Genomic DNA, 21034 nt, shown 5'->3' with positions numbered 1-21034 from the left:
ACCCAGTACAGGTTGAGAACCATGAGGAGTATGAAGTACAGTCCATTGTTGACTCCTGTAGGTTCCGTGGGCACATACAGTACCTGGTGCATTGGAAAGGGTATGGGCCAGATGAACGCTCTTGGGTCTCATCCTCGGACATACATGCTCCTGTCCTCCGCCGTGATATTCATAGACATTTTCTCCTCAAGCCTGGTGGTCCTCCGAGGGGGAGGGGTTGTTGAGGAGGGGGTACTGTCAGGGCTGGGCTCATCCCTTCCATCTCTGAGCTGGCCGCTCAGCTGTCGGTTAATTTCCAGCTCTAATCTTTCCACAGTGACTCACCTGGTGATGATATCCTGCTCGTCAGTACTGCTGGCTACTTAAGCTGTTCAGTTCCGATCCCCTCTGCCTTCGCCTTGGTCAACATATCAAGAGACTCTCTCCTGTGTTTCTGTTAAGACTTGCTTGGCTGACGTCCCTTCTGGTTCTTGATCCAGCTTGCTGTTCCACTATGCTGATTCTCCAGTTTCCTGATTTCCTGGCCTGTTTTGAAGTACGCTGATCCCTGGCTCCCTGATGTCCTGGCTTGTCTGACTATCCGTTCCGGTTACCGATCTCTGGCTATGTTTTGACCACGTTTGCTCTGTTTACCTTTTACCTTTATTATTATTAAACAGTGAGATTTTTACTGCACTTCTGTCTCAGTCTGATTCATGGTTCCTGACATATGCTTTCAGAAAATGTTTGGCTTAGGGAGGGCTTTCACAAACTCTGAAAGTTGGAAGTGAAAAATGAAAACATTCAGGTTTTTAGAGAAAGTTGGTTATTTACAGTTTTGCACACATTTGATTTTCACCATTTCGTAAAAAGGAGCAATTTAAAATTTACAAATATTTGTTATTTATTAACTCAGTACGGGTTTGACTTTCATATTTAGTAGGAATTTGTCAGGAATTTTTTATAAAAGTTGCTGTGTTTGTATCTGCTACCAATGGATTTAGTGTATTTTTAACAAAAATACTGTTTTGATAAACATGTGCACAAATATCACAGGGCTTTACAAAAAATAAAAATTTTCACCATTTCGCGAAATTTTTAACAACTTAATACTGGTTTAGCATTTATTTAGTAAGAATTTATCGGGTGTGTTTGTATCTGCTAATAATGATTTTAGTGTTTCTTTTATCGAAAATATTGTTTTGATAAACAATATCCGCAAATATCACGGGGCCTTAAAAATCAGTAGCACCTTTTTTTTTCTATTGGTCGTGTGCTTTCAGAAATAAAAAAAGCAATCGCAAAATTGCAAAAATGGTCTGGCCACATGAGTTTAAAACTGGAGTGCACGTCTGGCCTGGCAGCAAAAGGGTTAATGCATCCTTCAAGGTATCAAATAGACGAGGAAGGATAACCTTCTTCAAATCTTTATATACCTCTATAGGAATACCATCTGTCCCTGAAGTTTTCAAATTGGGAGAGGTCATAAGGTCCCTTCCCGAGTTCTTGAATAGTCAAAGGGCAATCCAAAAATAATTTTGCTTTCATAGACAATTGAGGCAAATAAATCCGTCAAAGAAAATTGTCCAGTTGAGTATGCATGTATCTAATTCTAGAGGTATACAAACAAGGTTCATCAGGCAGTATAGTTAACCAAAAATTATTAAGATGACACTAAGCATTCACGCTTTTAATTTGGGCCAATACAGAAACGAATAAAGGAGAGTGATCTGAAATAGACCTGGGCAAAATCTCAATCTTAGTAAAATATGTAAGTAATGTGGTCGTGCTCAGGGCTAAGTCAATATGGGAAAGCATTTTATGAGTTTTGGAAAAGCATAAATATTGTTGGTCAGAGGGTGGAACAGTCTCCGAATATTAAGTTAAGACAGGCAAAAGGGGTTATTACAGATTTCCTCTTTAAAGAGGGTTTGATATAACCATTTATATAGCGGTTCATGCAGTTATTAAAGTTATTAAAAGTCGCCAAATGGGTAACACAGAAATGGGTAGTAGATCTTCTAAAAACTTTACAAAGGCCTAAAGAACCTCATTAGAATAGGGAGGAAATGAAACTATCTGCCTTATCCATCTGTGCCCTCCTAAAGAAAAAAAACTTTTTATATACTAGTAGATTTCCTCCCCAGGCATAAAAAGAACAATATGAATGAACCGTAAACTTTACAACCCTTTAGCAAGAAATCTACAGGTTTTATAATTAGTATGTGTTTCTTGCAGGCTGATAACAGATGGATCTCAAAACAAAATGATATCAACCACAGCAGGCCACTTAATGGGGTAATTTAGACCTTTAACATGCCTCAAAATTATAGAAAACATTTGGGGCAGCATGATTGAAACCACATTATTTTATGCAAATATCACCCTGTACCACAACACACATAGTTTGGTAAAGCAAACAATAGGTATTGATTAAACACCAAAAATAAATCAATATGTTCCAGTATCATTATTTGCCAAAACAATATTGTAGAATTATCCATATAAAAAAAGTTTCCGTGCCTGTGTAGCAACGCGGTTCAGCAGGAACTGGTCAAATTATGTGTGTACCACTGTCTGTTCAACAGACATTGGTCTAATGACAAGCTTCTGTCGAATGGTCCTGCTGAAAAACCAGCATTCGATCTGCACTTGCAGCCAAAGGCTGAAGCACTGATCTGTGTATTCTGATGCGGGAAGTCCTTGCTGTAAGAATACAATACCACTTAATGGGACCAAATGTTTGCAATAGAGAGCACACAGGGCAAGTGGACGTGTTTTAAAGGTGTATTGAAGTACATTAGTCATAATAATCCATTCAGAAACCATTAAAGAGCAAAACAAACTCTTCAGTGGCTAAACTATAGTGTAAAAAATCCCCAAATAAATGAGAAAAAAAAAGAGGTCTTTAAAAATACAAAACAGAAAGGGTATATTTAAGGAATACAAGGATTACAACAAGAAATGCAAGGAAGCAATCAGGACAGTGGAAATAGAATACGAGAAACACTTGCTACGGCAAGTATAACAAAACCCATTTTTTTTTCAAATATATCAATAGTAAAAAAGATATAAAAGAACAGATAGGTCTCATAAAAGATGATCATGTGAAGGTCACAAATGCCAGGGAAAAGGCAGACAGTTTACAGATGAAAAAGACAAGTTTGATAGTTGTAATAGTAATGCTAATGATGTTTACTGAAGGTAACACTGGGGTTGACAGAAAAGCAGGTATAAAAGAGACAGGAGGGTCTAAATGGTTCACCCCCTCAAGTCTTTATGGAACTTAGACCACTAGTCAAGCCCTTATTTCTAACTTTTAAAGGCACCTTACTAACTGGAATGATACCAGCTGATTATCGTCAATTTATAAAAAGGATCGAGATGCATATGAACTTACAGGCCAGTCAGCCTATCATCAATAGTATGTAAGGTATTTGAGGGAATGTTAATTGATTCTATGCAGATATGTGTCTGCAATAAAGGTATCATAAGTGAAAACCAGTATAAATATATAAAATACATTTTTTGTCAGCCCAACCTGTTATTGTTCCTTGAAGTATAATGCTGATGATATCAAATTATGCAGGGAAATAAATCTGGCACATGATGTAGCATCCTTACAAGAAAACCTTGACAAAATAGTGGGCAGATGAGGTTTAGTACTGAGAAATGTAAAGTTATGCACTTGGGTGCCAAAATATACATTCGGTGGGGGTTTCCTGGGAGAATCTGTCATGAAAAAGGATCTTGGGTACTTGTATATCACAAACTCAGTAACAGCATGTAATACCAAGCCACAATTTTCAAAGCTAGTAAAAATGCTGTCATGCAATAAAAAGGACATACTGTATACTCAAGATAAATTGATAATTCTACCCCTTTAAAAAACTCTGGTTTGGCCTCATCTTGAATATGCAGTTCACTTTTGGTCACCAAGCCCCTGGAAAGATGTTGTTGAACTACTGTAAAAAGAATTTAGCAAAATTAAGAGGGGAGATAAAGGACCTCAGCTAAGAGGATCGATTAAATAGATTACAGTTATTCACTCTGGAGATGAGACGGTTAAGAGGAATATGATTACAGTGTACAAACATATCAAAGGTGACTTCAGTAACTGTAATAAACTGTTTATTCTATGGTTCCTGAAGAAGACAAGCAGACATAATTTGAGGCTAGAAGAAAGACGGTTTAACTTGCAGAAAGGGCTCTTTGTTAAACTCCCTCCCCCAGGAAGTAGTTCTAGCTGATAGTATTGACAACTTCAAAAGAGTTGTCAATACTATCAGCTAGAACTAATAAGTGGAGTAAAGTTTATTCTTAATAAGTTCTGGTCTGGGTCCTGTGTCACATGATGTCTCATGGGACACATCACTTGAAACGACCAGAACACTCCAGATAAAACCCAGAAGTATCCATGGCCACAGAAGACAAAGGAGGTGCCAGAATGGGGAAAGTGAGAACAGTGAACTGTACACACATCGTATATACTACTTAAATAACAGTTCATTAAATGTCCTTTAAAAGTAAAACACATTACCTGGGAAACAGGGTCCTGTTTTGGTATTTTAGTTATTTTAAAATGTTGCATAATTGGGAATTTACTAAAGAATATAAAATTAGGTGTACATAAATAAGACTTTTTTGTAAGTTAAAAAATATACCCAGAAATTGTAAAAAAGCCTGATATAAGTTCTAATTATTCCCTACTCTATCCAAAACTACAAAAACAGAGAAAGTTTTTTCTGTGTAAACTCTTTTAGTGCCTATTTCCACCTGTCCATTTTCATGCATTTTGCTGTTAAGGGATGCTGTTCAAGTAGAATTCCATTTTTTCCTATGTGGCCGATTCACATCTATGCACAGCAGCTTAGTGTGAAAGGGAAACGGAAACTTTATGGGCTCATACATATCTATCAGTGTGCAGTACACATTTTGGAATACATCCAGTAAAAAGGTGAATCTTTTAAGTAGACTGGGAAGAATAACATGCAAAGAAATGTCTGCTGCTCTAAAATTAATGTGACAAGTGTTTCTGAAGGCCAGAAGCATTCATTATTGTTTCATAATAAAGCTCTTCATGAATCCTGTCTAAAGTGCTGTTTGAACGGGGCTGAATTCAGGCAATGTGTGGCCCCTTAAATTATATATTCCCATAAACATACTAAAATTTTTAAATAACTGAAATTAGAATAGGCTAAACAAAGATCTGCACATAATATGAGGAATCGGAAATCCAAACCCAATTATATAGTCACTGACTTCACCCCTAAGTCAGTTCTATCACACTTCCCCACTATCCCTATACTATAATGTGTCATAGATACTATAGGAGTCAACAGAAAGTTGCCCACGTGGCTTGGAGGGAAGCCAGAACTATGACCTGGAGTTGAAGATTAGGATTGTGTGCTCAGGCTCCTAAGATCCCTGTACGCACATAACAATATTCAGACACCAGAACGCACGTAAAAGCAATTTTTCATCCTCCTTTTTAGGACTTGGGCTTCTTGTATCTTTAACATTTTTTATGTCAGGTTAATTTATGTTTCATGTTTATATTGCTTATGGTTTAGCTTATGATGCTTTGGTCAAACTACCATTTAAAATAGCAGAGTTTTACCCATTGGAACCATCAGTCAGTATGTTACCTTTAGTAACATACTGACTGATGAATTGTTTATATCCTAAATCAACAAGTGAATTGTTTATATCCTAAATCAATACTTGAAGAAAAAAATACTTCAAGTATTGATTTCGGATATAAACAATTCACCTCTAAATTCAGTAACCTTTATAAATGCACAAAATGTAAGGCTTTTTGTATTAACATGCACAGAACTGCCTGGTGAGTCCTATACATTGTTGTTATTATCCCCTAATTTACAATAAGGGTCATCTGATGTACAGGCATACCCCACCTTTAAGTACACAATGGGGTTTATTTACTAAAGCTGAAAAGTGCAAAATCAGGCTCTTTTCTGCACAGAAACCAATGAGCTTCTAACCCCAGCTTGTTCAATTAAGCTTTGGTAATAAAACCTGGAAGCTCATTGGTTTCTATGCAGAAGTGAGTCTGATTTTGCACTTTTCAGCTTTAGTAAATAAACCCTATTGTGTACTTAAAAGTGGGGTATGCCTGTATTGCTATGGAACAAGAAAAGTACCTGAAGGAGAATGTCAGCAAAAAAAAGCTATGACAAATAATAATTATACTCCCAACTTGTCTAGTGCAAAAACTATTACTCATCATGACTAATGAAACACCATTAACCATAATGAACCTATATTGTTACGACATTCAGCTGCTGACAAAAGTCTTTAAAGACCATTTAGATATGTAATGTCATCCACTAGGGCAAGGCTTGCCATGTGCCATGCTGACAGACATGACCTTTTGAAAGTTTGCACTCAAGAAACCTTTGCTTTCATTCTAAAAATAGTTTATTTGAAATACAATAATGTTAAACACAATATTTCCTCTTAAATATATGAAAAAATACATTAAAATATATTTCATTAAAAATACAAACAGCATTCATTAAAAATTCAAACAATAAATTACCAATAAATAAAAAATGCATAAATAACATGTTTTGTTTGAAATATTAATATTAAACATGATAATACACAATAATCTTAAATAGCTATTACTTTTGTAACTTTTCTTTCAAGAGCATAAAATCTACTTATCATTTCAACTGACATGTTAGAGACAACACAAGCTTGGAAATGAAATGATAACAAATAGTTTAACCTGATTTCCATCTTGGACTTGGTGCTGTATGTATTGGTGCTGCAAAGATGTATAATAATAATAATTCAAAAGATTCATGATAATATTTTAAAAAGAGGAATGTAAAGGATGTGTCTACAGCAACCAATCAGATTAATGGATTCATTTTACTAAGAAATGAAGGCAAGAATTTGTCTGGTCATTATGGGCAGCATCTATAATTTTCAATTTGAATGTTAAGTCTTAAGCCTCAAAACGGGAATGGCATTTATTGTACTTGTGATGGCACAGTGCTATGCATTTGACGCGGAGTTGCCTTAATATTAAGGACCTAAGAATGTTATCTCTCTATAGAAGAGGTAAACCAATTCTGTATAGCTGAATCCTATTTTATGGCATTTTGAGGCTATAATTCCTTTCAGACTGACAGCAAGATCTATTGCAGAAAATAAAAGAATGCTGAACAGACAAAGAAATAATGGAAAACAAAGTTGTGGCCTTTGCTATAAGCCATGTGAATTAGTTGTTAAACAGTGAAAAAGGCTTGCAGATTGAATATGGTTTTATACATGTTGCTTGTAGATTTTACTAGTTTATAAATATTTTTTGCTGATTTACTAACAAAAAAATTGTAGATTAACAACATACTAAACCAGGCACAATCTGCTAATTTCAATGCAAGCCTAATTGTTTTTTTCTTCTTTTTCACCATATTGTTTACCAATCAGTCTTCCTTTCACTATTTATTCACGTTGCTTTGTAACATTCTTTGTAAACACAAGTTTTTATGAACTGGAGAAAAAATAGTGGCAGTATAGACCAAGGTGCAGCTAAAGAGGAGCAATTATCCTGCTGAATGATCTTTAACAAAAGGCTCTACAGTATTAAATGTATAAACCTCAGCAATGGGTAAGAAAGAAAATATATAATATCAGTCCTTTCACATCCTTTTCATATTTCTTTCATAGAAAATAAATAAAACTGCAAAATGCAATATGTTTTGAATTGCTCTATTTATAACAGAGCTGCAGTACTAATTTCTTACGAAAATAATGGGAATGTACTAATGGAGTTGAAAATCTTTACACAATAAATAGAGTGAAGAATTACTGTATTTACTGGCATATAACACATACAGGCATATAACACGCTCCCCAATTTAAGAGGGAAGTTTCAGGAAAAAAAACTTTTTTTTAAATACATCAGTTTAAAGCAAAATAATGGTCATTGAGCATCAATGCAGCCTAATTAGTCCCCATCTGCAGCCTCAATGCAGCCTGATCTGTGCCCATCTGCAGCTTCAGTACAGCCTGATATGTGCCCATCTGCAGTCTGATCTGTGCCCATCTGCAGCCTGATCTGTGCCCATCTGCAGCCTGATCTGCGCCCATCTGCAGCCTGATCTGTACCCATCTGCAGCTTCAGTGCAGCCTGATATGTGCCCATCTGCAGTTTCAGTGCAGCCCGAGCTGTGCCCATCTGCAGCTTCAGTGCAGCCTGATATATGCCCATCTGCAGCCTGATCTGCACCCATCTGCAGTCTGATCTGCACCCATCTACAGCCTGATCTGCGCCCATCTGCAGCCTGATCTGTGCCCATCTGCAGCCTGATCTGTGCCCATCTCCCCCATCAATGCAGCTGTCTGATTTAAGCCTCACCATCTCTCAATGCAGGAAATCACCGAGCCGTCATCTCCTGTTTACTCGGCTCTCAGTCGGCAGTCACATACACAGTCCCGCCTCCTCCATTGGCATTGGACCAGCTCCTATGATAGACAGAACACTGGTCCAATGCCGGTGTCGGAGGCAGGAATGTGTGTGTGACGTGAGAGCCAAGTGGAGAGGAGATGATGGCTCGCTGAATTCCGGCTGTGCTCGTCCCTCTCCTTCCCCTCCGAGGTACGTTGTCGGCGTATAAAATGCACCCGAGATCTCCTCCCTATTTTCACGGGAAAAAGTATGTGTTATATGTTGATAAATATGGTACTTTAATTAGGGTCCTTTCACACTGGGGCGGTTTGCAGGCGCTATTGCGCTAATAATAGCGCCTGCAAACCGACCTGAAACAGCCGCTGCTTTAATTCCAGTGTGAAAGCCCCGAGGGCTTTCACACTGGAGCGATGCGCTGGCAAGACGGTAAAAAAAGTCCTGCCAGCAGCATCTTCGGAGCGGTGAAGGAGCGGAGTGTATACCGCTCCTCTACCGCTCCTGCCCATTGAAATCAGTGGGACGGCACGACTATACTCTGCAGAGGCGCTTTGCGGTGGTTTTAACCCTTTCTCGGCCGCTAGCAGGAGGTAAAACCGCCCCCGCTAGCGGCCGCATACCGACGGTAAAGCGCCGCTTACAATAGCGGCGCTTTACCGCCGACAACACCCCCGCCCCAGTGTGAAAGGGCTCTTATTGAATCGTGTAAAAAGCAAGTTGCTATTTATTTATTTCATCTACGCATTACTGGATATTCAAAGTGAACACTGTAGATTGAACACAATCTACAATTTGAGTGAAAATTTTCAACTCCTTTAGTAAATCAACCCTTTTGAGTTTAATTAAGCTTTCCTTTTCCCTTTCAAGTATATAGATACCAAAATAAATATATTGTTTGCTTATCTTTCTAAAAAAAAACAGTATTACACTATGTGCAAATCTTTGGTCATAGCCCTTCATTTAGTTACACTCATGACAAAAGATATCGTTGCAGCCAGATTCTGTAAATGTATGTTTAAGTATTTACATGGTGTACCTGATTTGTAAACTCAGTGGCAAATGAAAAAACAGAGCTTTTAGAACCCAATGAGATAATAGCTTTCATTTACTAATCTCCAATAAATAAAGAAACATAAAACTTAACTGGTTGTTATAGATAGTGAATCTACTTTTCTTTGTTTTCTCTTCTTTGATATGCAGAGCAAACATAATATAATTTTTTGTCTAGATTGCATGTATTATTTTCAAAAATCGTGCATAATTGTGGGAATGTCCTGCAATCTTGGTTAAAAATCAGTGCATTTGTTTAGTTGGTTTACCCTTATAAAGCCCTTTCCTAGTATAGATTTTCTTTAGTAATAGTGCAATAAAATCATACAGTGTAAACAAAAATTACACAAACTCTCTGCCTTATTTCCATGACTGTGCTGCATGCCGGTTATGTAACCAGAACATATTATCTACCATGCCCACTCATAGACGTCCACATTTTGATCATGGGTAAAATAATATCCAGAGCTAAGATAAAATGGATAATTTTGAAAATTCTACTTACAAATAGTAGAAAAAAATGGTGGTTAAATGGTTTCCTATGAAAATTCACTATGCATCATTAATCTATTCTTAACTTTGCTTTTAATCTCTTAACTTTGCCTGCCTTTTTTTGTATAACAACGGAATAGTGGCTGGATAAATCAAACTGAGAACGTAGGTAAAGCATAGATGGAAATTGTATAAGGCAGGACGGGTTTTTGTTTGGGCAATTGTTCTGATGTATGTGCTTACCAAGCACTTTTCAAATTTCCATTTACCGGCACTTTTGGCGCCACTTCAGGCACAGTGGCACTTTCGAACAATCATGTCATCGAAGACTGTAAAAACCAGTTTGCGCTCAGAATTATAATGCATGAGTACCATGGGGTCATAACTTCCCGGAACACAGCATGGTGCTGGAGTATCTCCATTAATGTGATGCATTCTGTATTTAATCTGGGCATGCATGCTGGCTGGTTTGTAGTTATGTGGGCAGGATCCATCACAAAAATGCATTTCGTAGGTGGATGGATGAACAATCCAGTCGCTCCAACCAATCTGCTCAAAGGACACCAATAAGGACTTGCGGCAGCATTTCTTCTCACTCTTTTTACAGTCTTCATCTGCAGAGAGGGACCTGATTCTCCTTGTTTTTGAGTGTGCTTGCTCCTGTGTCTCCACTTCTAACACAAGGGCATTGTCTGGTCCAATTTGTTTGCTATCATCATTCACAAAACTCTTGTCCAGTATAACTACTAACTCAAGCTGCAGACATTTCTCAGAACTTGCAAGCCACTGCTGTACGGCAGTATCTACATTTAATGTCATCATATCTTTGTCTATGGGTTTAGAATCAAGTAGTTTATATTCTTGTCCTCCATTAGCATGGCTTGATTCTGTCACTTTGTAAATGTTCACCATAGGCTTAGATGTTGAGTTAGCTGCAGCTGATCTAAGTGCAGCTAATACATCTTTGCAGAGTTTCAGTTCAGCTCTCATCACGCTCAACTGTTGATGTATTGTCTGTGTCCTGTAGAAGATCAAATTGTAGCGATGACTGTTGCTTCCATGCTTGCCACATTTCTTCGTGCTATGTTCTACTGTAATACAGAATATGAGATTATGAATTCTCAGTAATTACAATGTAAAATGTCTTTTGACTCTAAATTATTTTACCAATTATTTTATAATAGAGCTTTCCTAAAAAGAACTATACACATTTTAGTGTTTCTTAACATGTATGTAATCCCTAAATCTATTATTTAATATGTTTGGTATCATGCCTCACTGTATAGGATTTTCTTGAGCAATTTTTTAATTTTTTTTAATTAATCTGCTGTTTCTTATCTGGAGATCTTGGAAAAAATATCACTTTCTGTTGCTAACTGACAACGCTAAGCCGCTGTCTTGCAATTAGCAACATTGTCAGCCTGCCATGTGCACTTCTTTAGTTGGCAATTTACTTACTAGCAGGTCTACCAGAAAGGCAGCCAAACAGCCTACTTAAAGAGCCCAAATGGAAGGTTGACAACCCACTACTAATTGTGAAGCAGCAGCTTAGTGTTGTTAGCTTGCTGCTGGAAATGCTGTCACTACCAGCATCTCTAGGTAAGGAACCTTGCAAAAGATTCACCAAAAAAATATTTCCTCAAAGAGTAACTTTGTTGAGGAAAAAATAACCCCCTCTGATCTAAGTATATTGCAAGGATTTTAACAAATTTTGTAGTAGAGTCCTACCTCTTTCTGTTCTTAAGAAAACCCTGTATGCTCCACTATGTCATTAAAATACTCATTCCTGAATAGCTGATGCACTTGCCGTGTTCTAATGAGGAATATAGCAGGATCGGTGTCTCTTTAGAAGTAATTAACTCTTAGGGATTATCTCACCAAAAATATAATTACATGTTACAGAGGATGACTAAAATTTTACATTTATCTTTGTGTAGACTTTTGGAAAATTTAGTGAGCCAATCACACAAGCAGGAAATGACATTTCCGGGAAAGGTCTGTACATCAACTGTGCACAGAACACCCAAGTCGCCATATTGCATTGAATTTTACAGAAAACCACAGCACCGCAGATTAAAAATGAAAGGTCATTTTTTTATTAATTAAAAGTAAAATATAACTTGTTTTTACTTTTCCTAACTGAGTCAAATCTTTATTTATTTGTATCTTACATTGTCCCCCTCCCAGACCCTACAGCTCAAAGTGGGAGGGATTCAGCAACAGACGCAGTGCTCTCAATTCAGAAAGCAGTGAGCAGAACTAGGTGTGGCCATATGCTAATTGAAAAGCTTGAGTCAGCAGTGTAAAGGCTGATTGTCAAGCCCCTGCAACATCTTCTCATCCCACTGTAGTGCAAGTGGACACACCCTACATGAGAGTGGCAACTCTGCTTTGAATTCAGGAGTGGTGCAGCATCATTGCCTTCCCATCAGAGGAAGATGTATTTGGTGGACTTCACTGGCAGGCTCAACAGGGATTTGTGGGAGTTTGTAGGTAGACTATGAGGAAACTGTAAGTGCAGATGCAGTTATAATTAAGTGCTGCAGCACATTTTTTTTAATGGAAGTACTGTTTTAAGAAAACTGAATAGATTTCAGCATGATACCAAACATACTGCACATGGATGTAGGGTTTACATATACTGATGCAGCAAAGCCAAAAGTGAAAATTAAGCATTAGGATGCACACAGAAAGCACAATCTGCCTACCCCACCTTACTCCCTTTTGTCTGTAATCTTGGAAAATGCCTGCTTGTAATGCTGAATTACCCTCTTTGCTTCTTTACAGAATACAAAAAGTATATAATAACAGACACCAATCGTAGTCATGTTTGAATGTGATTGGTGATAGAGAAGAAAGGAGGAGAGAGGAAGGTACATATATAACAAAGACATCAGGAAGTATTCTCCCACTGCCCTCCTACTAACCCTTTGAGGTGATCTACATGTGTTGTGGCTGCATTGGACAGAAAATTCACATTAAGGAAATATTTCTGATTTTAGCACCGCAGCAATGTGCTGTATGCCATTAGTAGCTCACTCACTAGGTTGCCTGGATTTTCTCTTCAAATATTCCTGTATTAAAAAAATGTTCTTTTGGACAAAGTGGGAAAGGGTTAGTACTACCATCAGGTTTAAAATGCTAAGTCCCTGTTGAGGAGATTATTTTGTCAAAGTTTAAATATTAATTTAGCCCCCTCATCTATTCTTTTTCTGTCCTACATTTTCATCTGGGCAGGAACTGAGGGGAAATCTCCCCCATGGGAACATACAGCAACACAGCCCTCGCACAGAAACTAAACCTTTCTTATTCCACTGATTTTTTTGTTTGCTGCCTTTCGTTCTAATTTCTGGTCAGTTTGGCACCTCAAATAGTCCCACTTCCTAGCTTTCTTACTTCCTTCAAAAAGTCGGGAAGTAGGGAAACTTTTCCCAAATAATGACATAGGGAGTAATAAAATACTGCCAGAAACTTTAACCCATTTCTAGAGTTGGGTTTTACTGTGCACAATCTTATCAATGTGTGTAAATGTATAAAATATTTTGATTCTATGAGGGTGATCATCTGCTTTCAGTACACTCACTGATCAAAGCAAACATGCAGCAAGTGAACTCAGAAAATGTTCTGATCTTTACAATAGTTCCAAGTCAGTGAGCACTTTTAGGAAAGGCCAGCAATTGCAGCCTACATGTTGCTCTAAGTACAGCTTTCCCAGAATTAAAGCTTTTACCAATAACAGTATGTATGTACTCGACATGGTGCTATACCCCAAAAACAATCAGTTAACCATTGGTGTTCTATTGATTCACAGGGGAGGTGCTTGCCATAGAGGTAAATAGAGGTGCATGTAAATTGCAAGTTCAAACCTACCCTTGAAAACTACATACAGAAAAAGTATGCTAGTATGCATAATAAATGTAAAAGAAATGCACAGCAAAGCATGGGAAATGCCCTTAAAATGCATATTTGCAATACATTTGCTTTTTAAGACAGATGTGTAAATACACCTTATAGTTTGAACTAGTCCTCATTGGATTAAAAATAACTGTCACTTTAAAAAAAAATATGGATCCTTATAGTGGTGTGCATGGTCATTTGAGCGTTAAGTATTGATAGTGTTAATGGTTTAATGACCACAAAAAGAGTACAGTAAAATATGCATACATAGAAGAAAGGGTGCTGATCACGAAACCAGAGTGCTCTCAATTGCACTAAACTAGTGCCAGAGATAAAGGTAGCGTACAAAAGGAAGATATTGTCTTGCTTTATGTTAATAGATGTTACACATACATGTCTATCAGTCTATTTATCTATCTATCTGAACCCCATCAACATAAAAAATAAGCTTTTGAATAAAGAGAGTAAATTGTGTAAAAACAGATAACAAATATATTGTATCTTTTCCAATTAAAGCTTAGGTTTCATTATTATTTTCTATGGGTTACAATATGTACCACTCACATTTTGGTGTCAGTATATGCACTCTTCTCTCTGGTGTCTCGTCCTTGCTTGTATTTCCCCGCAGCTCCATTAACTTCTCCTGGTATAACCAATACATTTTGCGCATTTCATCTTTGTTCATCTTTTCCCTGATAACAGGAGGTTTGTGTAAACCCAGGCGATCCAAAATGCTTTTCTTCACTGCCTCCAGCTGAATCATTTTCTCCTGCTCGCCCAAGGGCCTAAGCTTGACCCCAGTGATGGATAAGAGAGTGAAGCACAGAGTAGCACACCTGACCTTCCAAGGAGAGCTCTGCATTGTGTGCAGTGTCACAGCAAAAGGCTTGTTCAGCACCCAGCTTGTGAGCTGTCTTTCAATGAATGAATGAAATTCTCCAGCCTCTCTCCTTTATAGCTTTCTGAACTGCACGCCCCTAGATGCACACTCACTGCTCTGTGGAAGTAAACATTGTAAATACCAAAGAAGACTTGTCACTGATTCTTCTTCTTTTTGATACCTTAAAGATGCAGAAGCCCCATAAAAAGAAGGAATAAAAATACATTCCTTGTAAAGCGTATATAATGTAGTAAATTAATATGTATTTTTCGTCTCTTAATATCTGCTGTAATTACAAACCAAATCTGGATGCTACCTTGAAAGTAAGGGAACCTCCAGATATTTGCCCTACCCAACTGCATGAGTAAGGGATACATAAGACCACTCATTACTCATTCACAGAAAAAATGAAAATGTAGATAAATACACCCAAAAAGTAAAGTCCCATGGTATAAATTCATCCTCAATCACATTACCCAGCAAAGTAGATCCATGGTCAATCATGATGAGTGGCACCCCAATGATTCACCGACACAAGCACAATGATCAGCATCTAAAAATCCTGCTCTCGATGGACTCTCACTGGGCATGACCATATTTGGTCAATGACGTCAGCTGGGATACCTGCTGGTGAAACAAGCAGCAGGTGGGACGTGAAATCATTAATTTAGTGGCGGTGGTAATAATGCCATTAAATAAACCACTTTTGGCTGCAGAAGCAGCCAGAGGTTCAAAGGTGCACAAGCCAAATCTGACCTTTTAGTTCACCCGTTCGTGAACTATTCTTTAACCTCAAACATTTACATGCTCCGTTGACCCAAACGCAAAGCTAATCCCTAATCATCATCATTCATAGTTACATAGTTACATAGTTGGTGAGGTTGAAAAAAGACACAAGTTCATCAAGTCTAACCTATGTGTGTGATTATATGTCAGTATTACATTGTATATCCCTGTATGTTGCGGTCGTTCAGGTGCTTATCTAATAGTTTTTTAAACTAATGATGCCCCCCACTGAAACCAACGTCGGTGGAAGGGAATTCCACATCCTTGCCGCTCTTTCAGTAAAGAACCCTCTATGCAGTTTAAGGTTAAACCTCTTTTCTTCTAATTTTAAATGAGTGGCCACGTGTCTTATTAAACTCCCTTCCGCGAAAATGTTTTATCCCTATTGTGGGGTCACCAGTATGGTATTTGTAAATTGAAATCATATCCCCTCTCAAGCGTCTCTTCTCCAGGAAGAATAAGTTCAGTGCTTGCAACCTTTCTTCATAACTAATATCCTCCAGACCCTTTATTAGCTTTGTTGCCCATCTTTGTACTCGCTCCATTTCCAGTACATCCTTCCTGAGGACTGGTGCCCAGAACTGGACAGCATACTCTAGGTGCAGCCGGACCAGAGTCTTGTAGAGAGGGAGAATTATCGCTTGATCACTGGAGTTAATCCCCTTTTTAATGCATGCCAATATTCTCTTTGCTTTGGCTGCAGCATATTGGCATTGCATGCTATTGCTGATCCTATCATCTACTAGGACCCCCAGGTCCTTTTTCATCCTAAATTCCCTCAGAGGTTCTGCCCCATTGTATAGATTGCATTCATATTTTTGTCACCCAAATGCATTATTTTACATTTTTCTACATTAAACCTCATTTGCCATGTAGTTGCCCACTCCATTAATTTGTTCTTGCAAGGTTTCCACATCCTGCAGAGAAGTTATTGCCCTGCTTAGCTTACAGAGATTGAACTGTTTACCCCATCCTCCAGGTCATTTATGAACAAATTAAACAGGATTGGTCCCACTTCCCACCCCTGACCATTCCAAGCATTCCCCATTTATCACCACCCTCTGAACTCACCCATGTAGCCAGTTTTCAATCCATGTACTCACCCTATGGTCCATGCCAACGCACCTTACTTTGTACAGTAAACGTTTATGGGGAACGGCAAAATCCAGATACACTACGTCTACGGGCCTTCCTTTATCTATATAGCAGCTCACCTCCTCATAGAAGGTTAATAGATTGGTTTGGCAAGTAAAAATTAGGAACAATGGTCTGGCAATTACTTGACTGAGTTCCCTAACTACCCTCGGGTGCAAGCCATCTGGTCCCGGTGATTTATTAATGTTAAGTTTCCCAAGTCTATTTCTAATTCTGTACTCTGTTAGCCATGAGGGTACTTCCTGTGATGTGTCATGAACAGTGGCAGCTGGTGCTCAAAATGTTTGGGGGGGTGCAAAAAAATTTTGAAAATCATCAATTACAGCCACTGTGCCCATCAAACGCTGCCACTGTGCTCTCAAATGCTGCCACTGTGCCATCAATTGCAGCCACTGTGTCCATCAAACGCTGCCACTGTGCCCATCAAATGCTGCCGCTCTGCCCATCAAATGCTGCCACTGTGCCCATTAAATGCTGCAAGTGTGCCCATCATATGCTGCCACTGTGCCATCAATTGCAGCCGCTGTGCCCATCAAACGCTGCCACTGTGCCCAAACACTGTAAGTGTGCCCATCAAATGCTGCCAGTGTGCCCATCATATGCTCCCAGTGTGCCCATCAAATGCTGCCAGTGTCCCTCCCAGGACACACTGACACCCCCCGCCAGAGGATCGCGGGACACACTGCTGACACCCCCGAGTGGATCGCGGGACACACCACTGACACCCCACGTGAGTGGATTGTGGGACACACCGCTGATACCCCCGTGAGTGGATCGCAGGACAGTGTGCCCATCATATGCTCCCAGTGTGCCCATCAAATGCTGCCAGTGTCCCTCCCAGGACGCACCACTGACACCCCCCGCCAGTGGATCATGGGACACACTGCTGACACCCCTGTGAGTGGATCGCGGGACACAACCCCCCCGCAAGTGGTGGATCGCGGGACACAATGCTGACACAACCCTCCCGCGGATGGATCTGCGCTTACCTTGTCCTCTCGCTTCCTCTGTCCCACTTCTGCCAAAGCACTGAGCATCCACTAGGGACGCCTGGCGCTTTGGCCAATCAGGAAACAGGGCTTACTGACCTGCCTCCTGATTGGATCGCGGGACACAATCCCCCTGCGAGTAGTGGATCGCGGGACACAATGCTGACACAACCCCCGCGGATGGATCAGAGTTTACCTTGTCCTCTTCTCCGGCATCTCCTCTCCTCTTGCTTCCTCTGTTCCACTTCCGCTAAAGCACTGAGCATCCAATAGGGATGCCTGGTGCTTTGGCCAATCAGGAAACAGGTCTCACTGACCTGCCTCCTGATTGGTGGGGAGGCAGTGCAGTGTGAAAATAGCAAATATTAATTCGCTATGGTCACACAATTGAGTGGAATCAGGGCGCACTCGCTGCATCCAGAGCTCACCCTTTTTTGAAACCTATTAGAGCCTCTGGTTTTAATCAGGTGCTCCAAAAAAATACACCCCCTCCCGCCCCGCCATAGGAATCCATGCATCCAGCGTCCTGATAGGAGCCGGGCGCATGGATAGGGAGGCGGCAGCAGGGATAGGGGGGCGGCGCTCGTGCACCCACAATGCATGGGCCGCCACTGGTCACGAGGACAAACACTGTTTGTATACTTAAAGAATATCTTGGGATTTTTTTTTGCTCTCCTCCGCTATGTGTCTTTCGTGTTCTATCTTAGCTGCCCTAATTGCACCCTTACATATCTTGTTGCATTCTTTGTATAGTTTGAATGCTGATGATGATCCCTTGTATTTTTGAAGGCCTTCTCCTTTATTTTAGATGCATTTTTACATTGGAGTTAAGCCATCCAGGACTTTTGTACGCTCTTTTAAATTTATTTCCCAATGGGATGTCCATCTCTCCTCCGTGTTCTTTCTTTCTAAGATTTTATCCCAGTTTATATCTTCTAGCAAGGTTCGTAGCTTAGGGAAGTTGGCTCTTTTGAAATTCAGTGTCCTTGTGTTCCCCTTGTTTTTCTATTTGTGTGATTTATACTGAAGCCAATTGACCTGTGATCGCTGTTTCCCAAATTGTCCCGTATTTCCACATCTGTGATCAGGTCTGTATTGTTGGTAATCAGTAGATCTAGTAACGCCTTGTTTCTAGTTGGTGGGTCTACTATGTGACCCATGAAATTGTCCTGCAAGACTTTTAGGAACTGGCGAGCCTTAGACGAATGCGTGGTTCCCTCCGCCCAGTCTATGTCTGGATAATTAAAATCCCCCATTATGATAACAGTTCCCATCCTTGCTTCTAATCTAAATTGGATTAGGAGGTTCGTCTACCCCTCCTCCCTCAGGTTAGGGGGCCTATAACATACTCCCAGTATTATTTTCCCCTTAGCTTCATCCCTTTGGAGCTCTACCTATAAGAATTCCACCTCCTCCCTAGCTCCCTTATTGAAGTCATCTCTCACATTCACGTATACATTATTCTTGATATATAGGCATACCCCTCCCCCTTTTTTACCCTCTCTATCCCTGCGATAAAGGGATAACCCTTGAATGGTTGCCAGCCAATCATGAGAGCTGTTGAACTAGTTCTCTGAAAATCCCACAAATTCTAAATCCTCCTCGTTCAACAGTATCTCTAGTTCACTCATCTTGTCTGCCAGGCTCCTGGCATTGGTGAGCATGCCACGTAGTTTAGACTGGTCGCATACTGTCCTGTTATTGGGTGTTCTGAGATAGCAAATAGGACTTGTTATTATACTTACCTCGGGTTTATGTGCTTTAGTCAACCTACCACTAATGCCCCAAAACTACCCTCTGGAATATGTTCATTGCTGACTATCTCTACCTCTGGACCCTCCCCCCATCCCCTAGTTTAAAAACCCCTTTAACTTTTCGGCCATCTTCACTCCCAGCAGATCTGCACCCTCCTTATTTAGGTGCAGTCTGTTCCTTCTATAGAACTGGTGACCGACTGAGAAGTCGGCCCAGTTCTCCAGGAACCCAAACCCCTCCTTACTACACCAGCTTCTCAGCCACTTGTTTACTTCCCTAATCTCCCTCTGCTTTTCCAGTGTGGATCGAGGTACGGATAGTATTCCTGAGAATACTACCTTGGAGGTCCTTTTCCTCAATTTAGCTCCTAAGTCCCTAAAATCGTTCTTTAGGACACTCCATCTGCCTCTGACTTTCTCATTGGTGACAACGTGCACCATGACAGCCGGGTCTTCCCCAGCCCCTCCCAGTAATCTGTCCACCAGATCCGTGATGTGCCGAACCCGAGCGCCCGGTAGACAGCATGCAGTTTGGCGCTTCAGGTCTCTGTCCTTCTAAGAATTGAGTCCCCTACCACCAGAATCTGTCTATCCTTTCCCTTCGCCCCCCCCCCCCCCACTCTCAATTCACATTGGTTTATGTCATTGTTTACTGCATGCTGTTACCTATCCACATATCCAGTTTTTAATGGTAGTGACATTACTATTGTCAGACACACACACACTGGACATTGTCAATCACACACACTGAAAATGATATAGAATTTGGAGGCTTACAATCAATTTTCTGCTTCCCCTCTATGTTGTTCAACAACACCAAGCTATTGCTTACAAAGAGTCACCATTAGCTTCTGCACTTTTTTTTCAACTTTACGTAGTTGAGGCAAAGCATTATATTCCATATACTTTAGGCTTCTTTGACAAATATGTTCTTGCAGGGTCTGATGAAAGCTCCCAAAAAGGTGTCTAGTAATAGAAAAGAAAAATGACCCTGATATTATTGTTGTTGTAGCAGCAAATACCATTCATGCTGTGTTTTTGTTTATTAAAAGCTGTATCACAAATGAAATTTCTTTTTTTAAACATGTTGGAATACAGTAAGAAAAACTATTATTCTTTCAGAATTTCAAAAATCTGATGTTTAGTCATTTTGTCTATTAAATTATAAATAAAAATTACAATTAAGTTTTGTGATTTGTTTTTGGTGTAAGTATGTGTATATACAGTAAATCTTTATATGTGTGTGTGCGCACATGCATGTGTGCGTGTATTGGCCACTGGACAGCTCTCTGTGCACACATGCTATCTTCCTCTCATCATAGCATGCATAGCAATGTACATTTTTGTCTCAAGTGTGACAACAAGAGAAAGGTTTGTGACCACATGTTAACCTTGTTGCATACTCTACTAGCTTTGCATGTTTGGATCCTAGAATACTTGCTCTTTCTTTATGGTATAATTACTCTTAATCTATCTGGTTGGATGGGGACCGCTGGTTGCAAAAATGTTCAAGTTTTGCAAAAGATTCTTAACACGATATAGACCTTGGTGTTAAATTAGCCATTCTTTTAGGTTGTTTGAAGTAAACCACTCTATTGAGTGTTTGCGGCCC

The 21034-nt window shown here is 39.6% G+C and overlaps 1 protein-coding gene across 1 annotated transcript; it reads right to left on the bottom strand.

Annotated features, from left to right (window-relative positions):
- Positions 1 to 6464: 6464 nt before the first annotated feature.
- Positions 6465 to 14856, bottom strand: GDF15 (growth differentiation factor 15). Its single transcript, XM_073595462.1, has 2 exons — positions 14423 to 14856; positions 6465 to 11052 (listed from the first exon to the last, which is right to left on the bottom strand). The coding sequence occupies exons 1-2, from the start codon at positions 14718 to 14720 to the stop codon at positions 10250 to 10252; spliced, it is 1101 nt and encodes a 366-aa protein (XP_073451563.1). The 5' UTR covers positions 14721 to 14856; the 3' UTR covers positions 6465 to 10249.
- Positions 14857 to 21034: the final 6178 nt, after the last annotated feature.

This window comes from Aquarana catesbeiana, linkage group LG01 (assembly GCF_042186555.1).
Source record: "Aquarana catesbeiana isolate 2022-GZ linkage group LG01, ASM4218655v1, whole genome shotgun sequence".
Classification (NCBI taxonomy): Eukaryota; Metazoa; Chordata; class Amphibia; order Anura; family Ranidae; genus Aquarana; species Aquarana catesbeiana.
The sequence above is the reverse complement of the archived record's forward strand: the minus strand, read 5'-3'. Positions and strand labels throughout refer to the sequence as shown.

Excerpts from the sequence above, each read along its gene's own strand:
- GDF15 (XM_073595462.1), bottom strand. The coding sequence starts at position 14,720 with ATGCAGAGCTCTCCTTGGAAGGTCAGGTGTGCTACTCTGTGCTTCACT. Across the intron at positions 11,053-14,422 it reads GCATATACTGACACCAAAAT|TAGAACATAGCACGAAGAAA; the intron begins GTGAGTGGTACA and ends TCTGTATTACAG.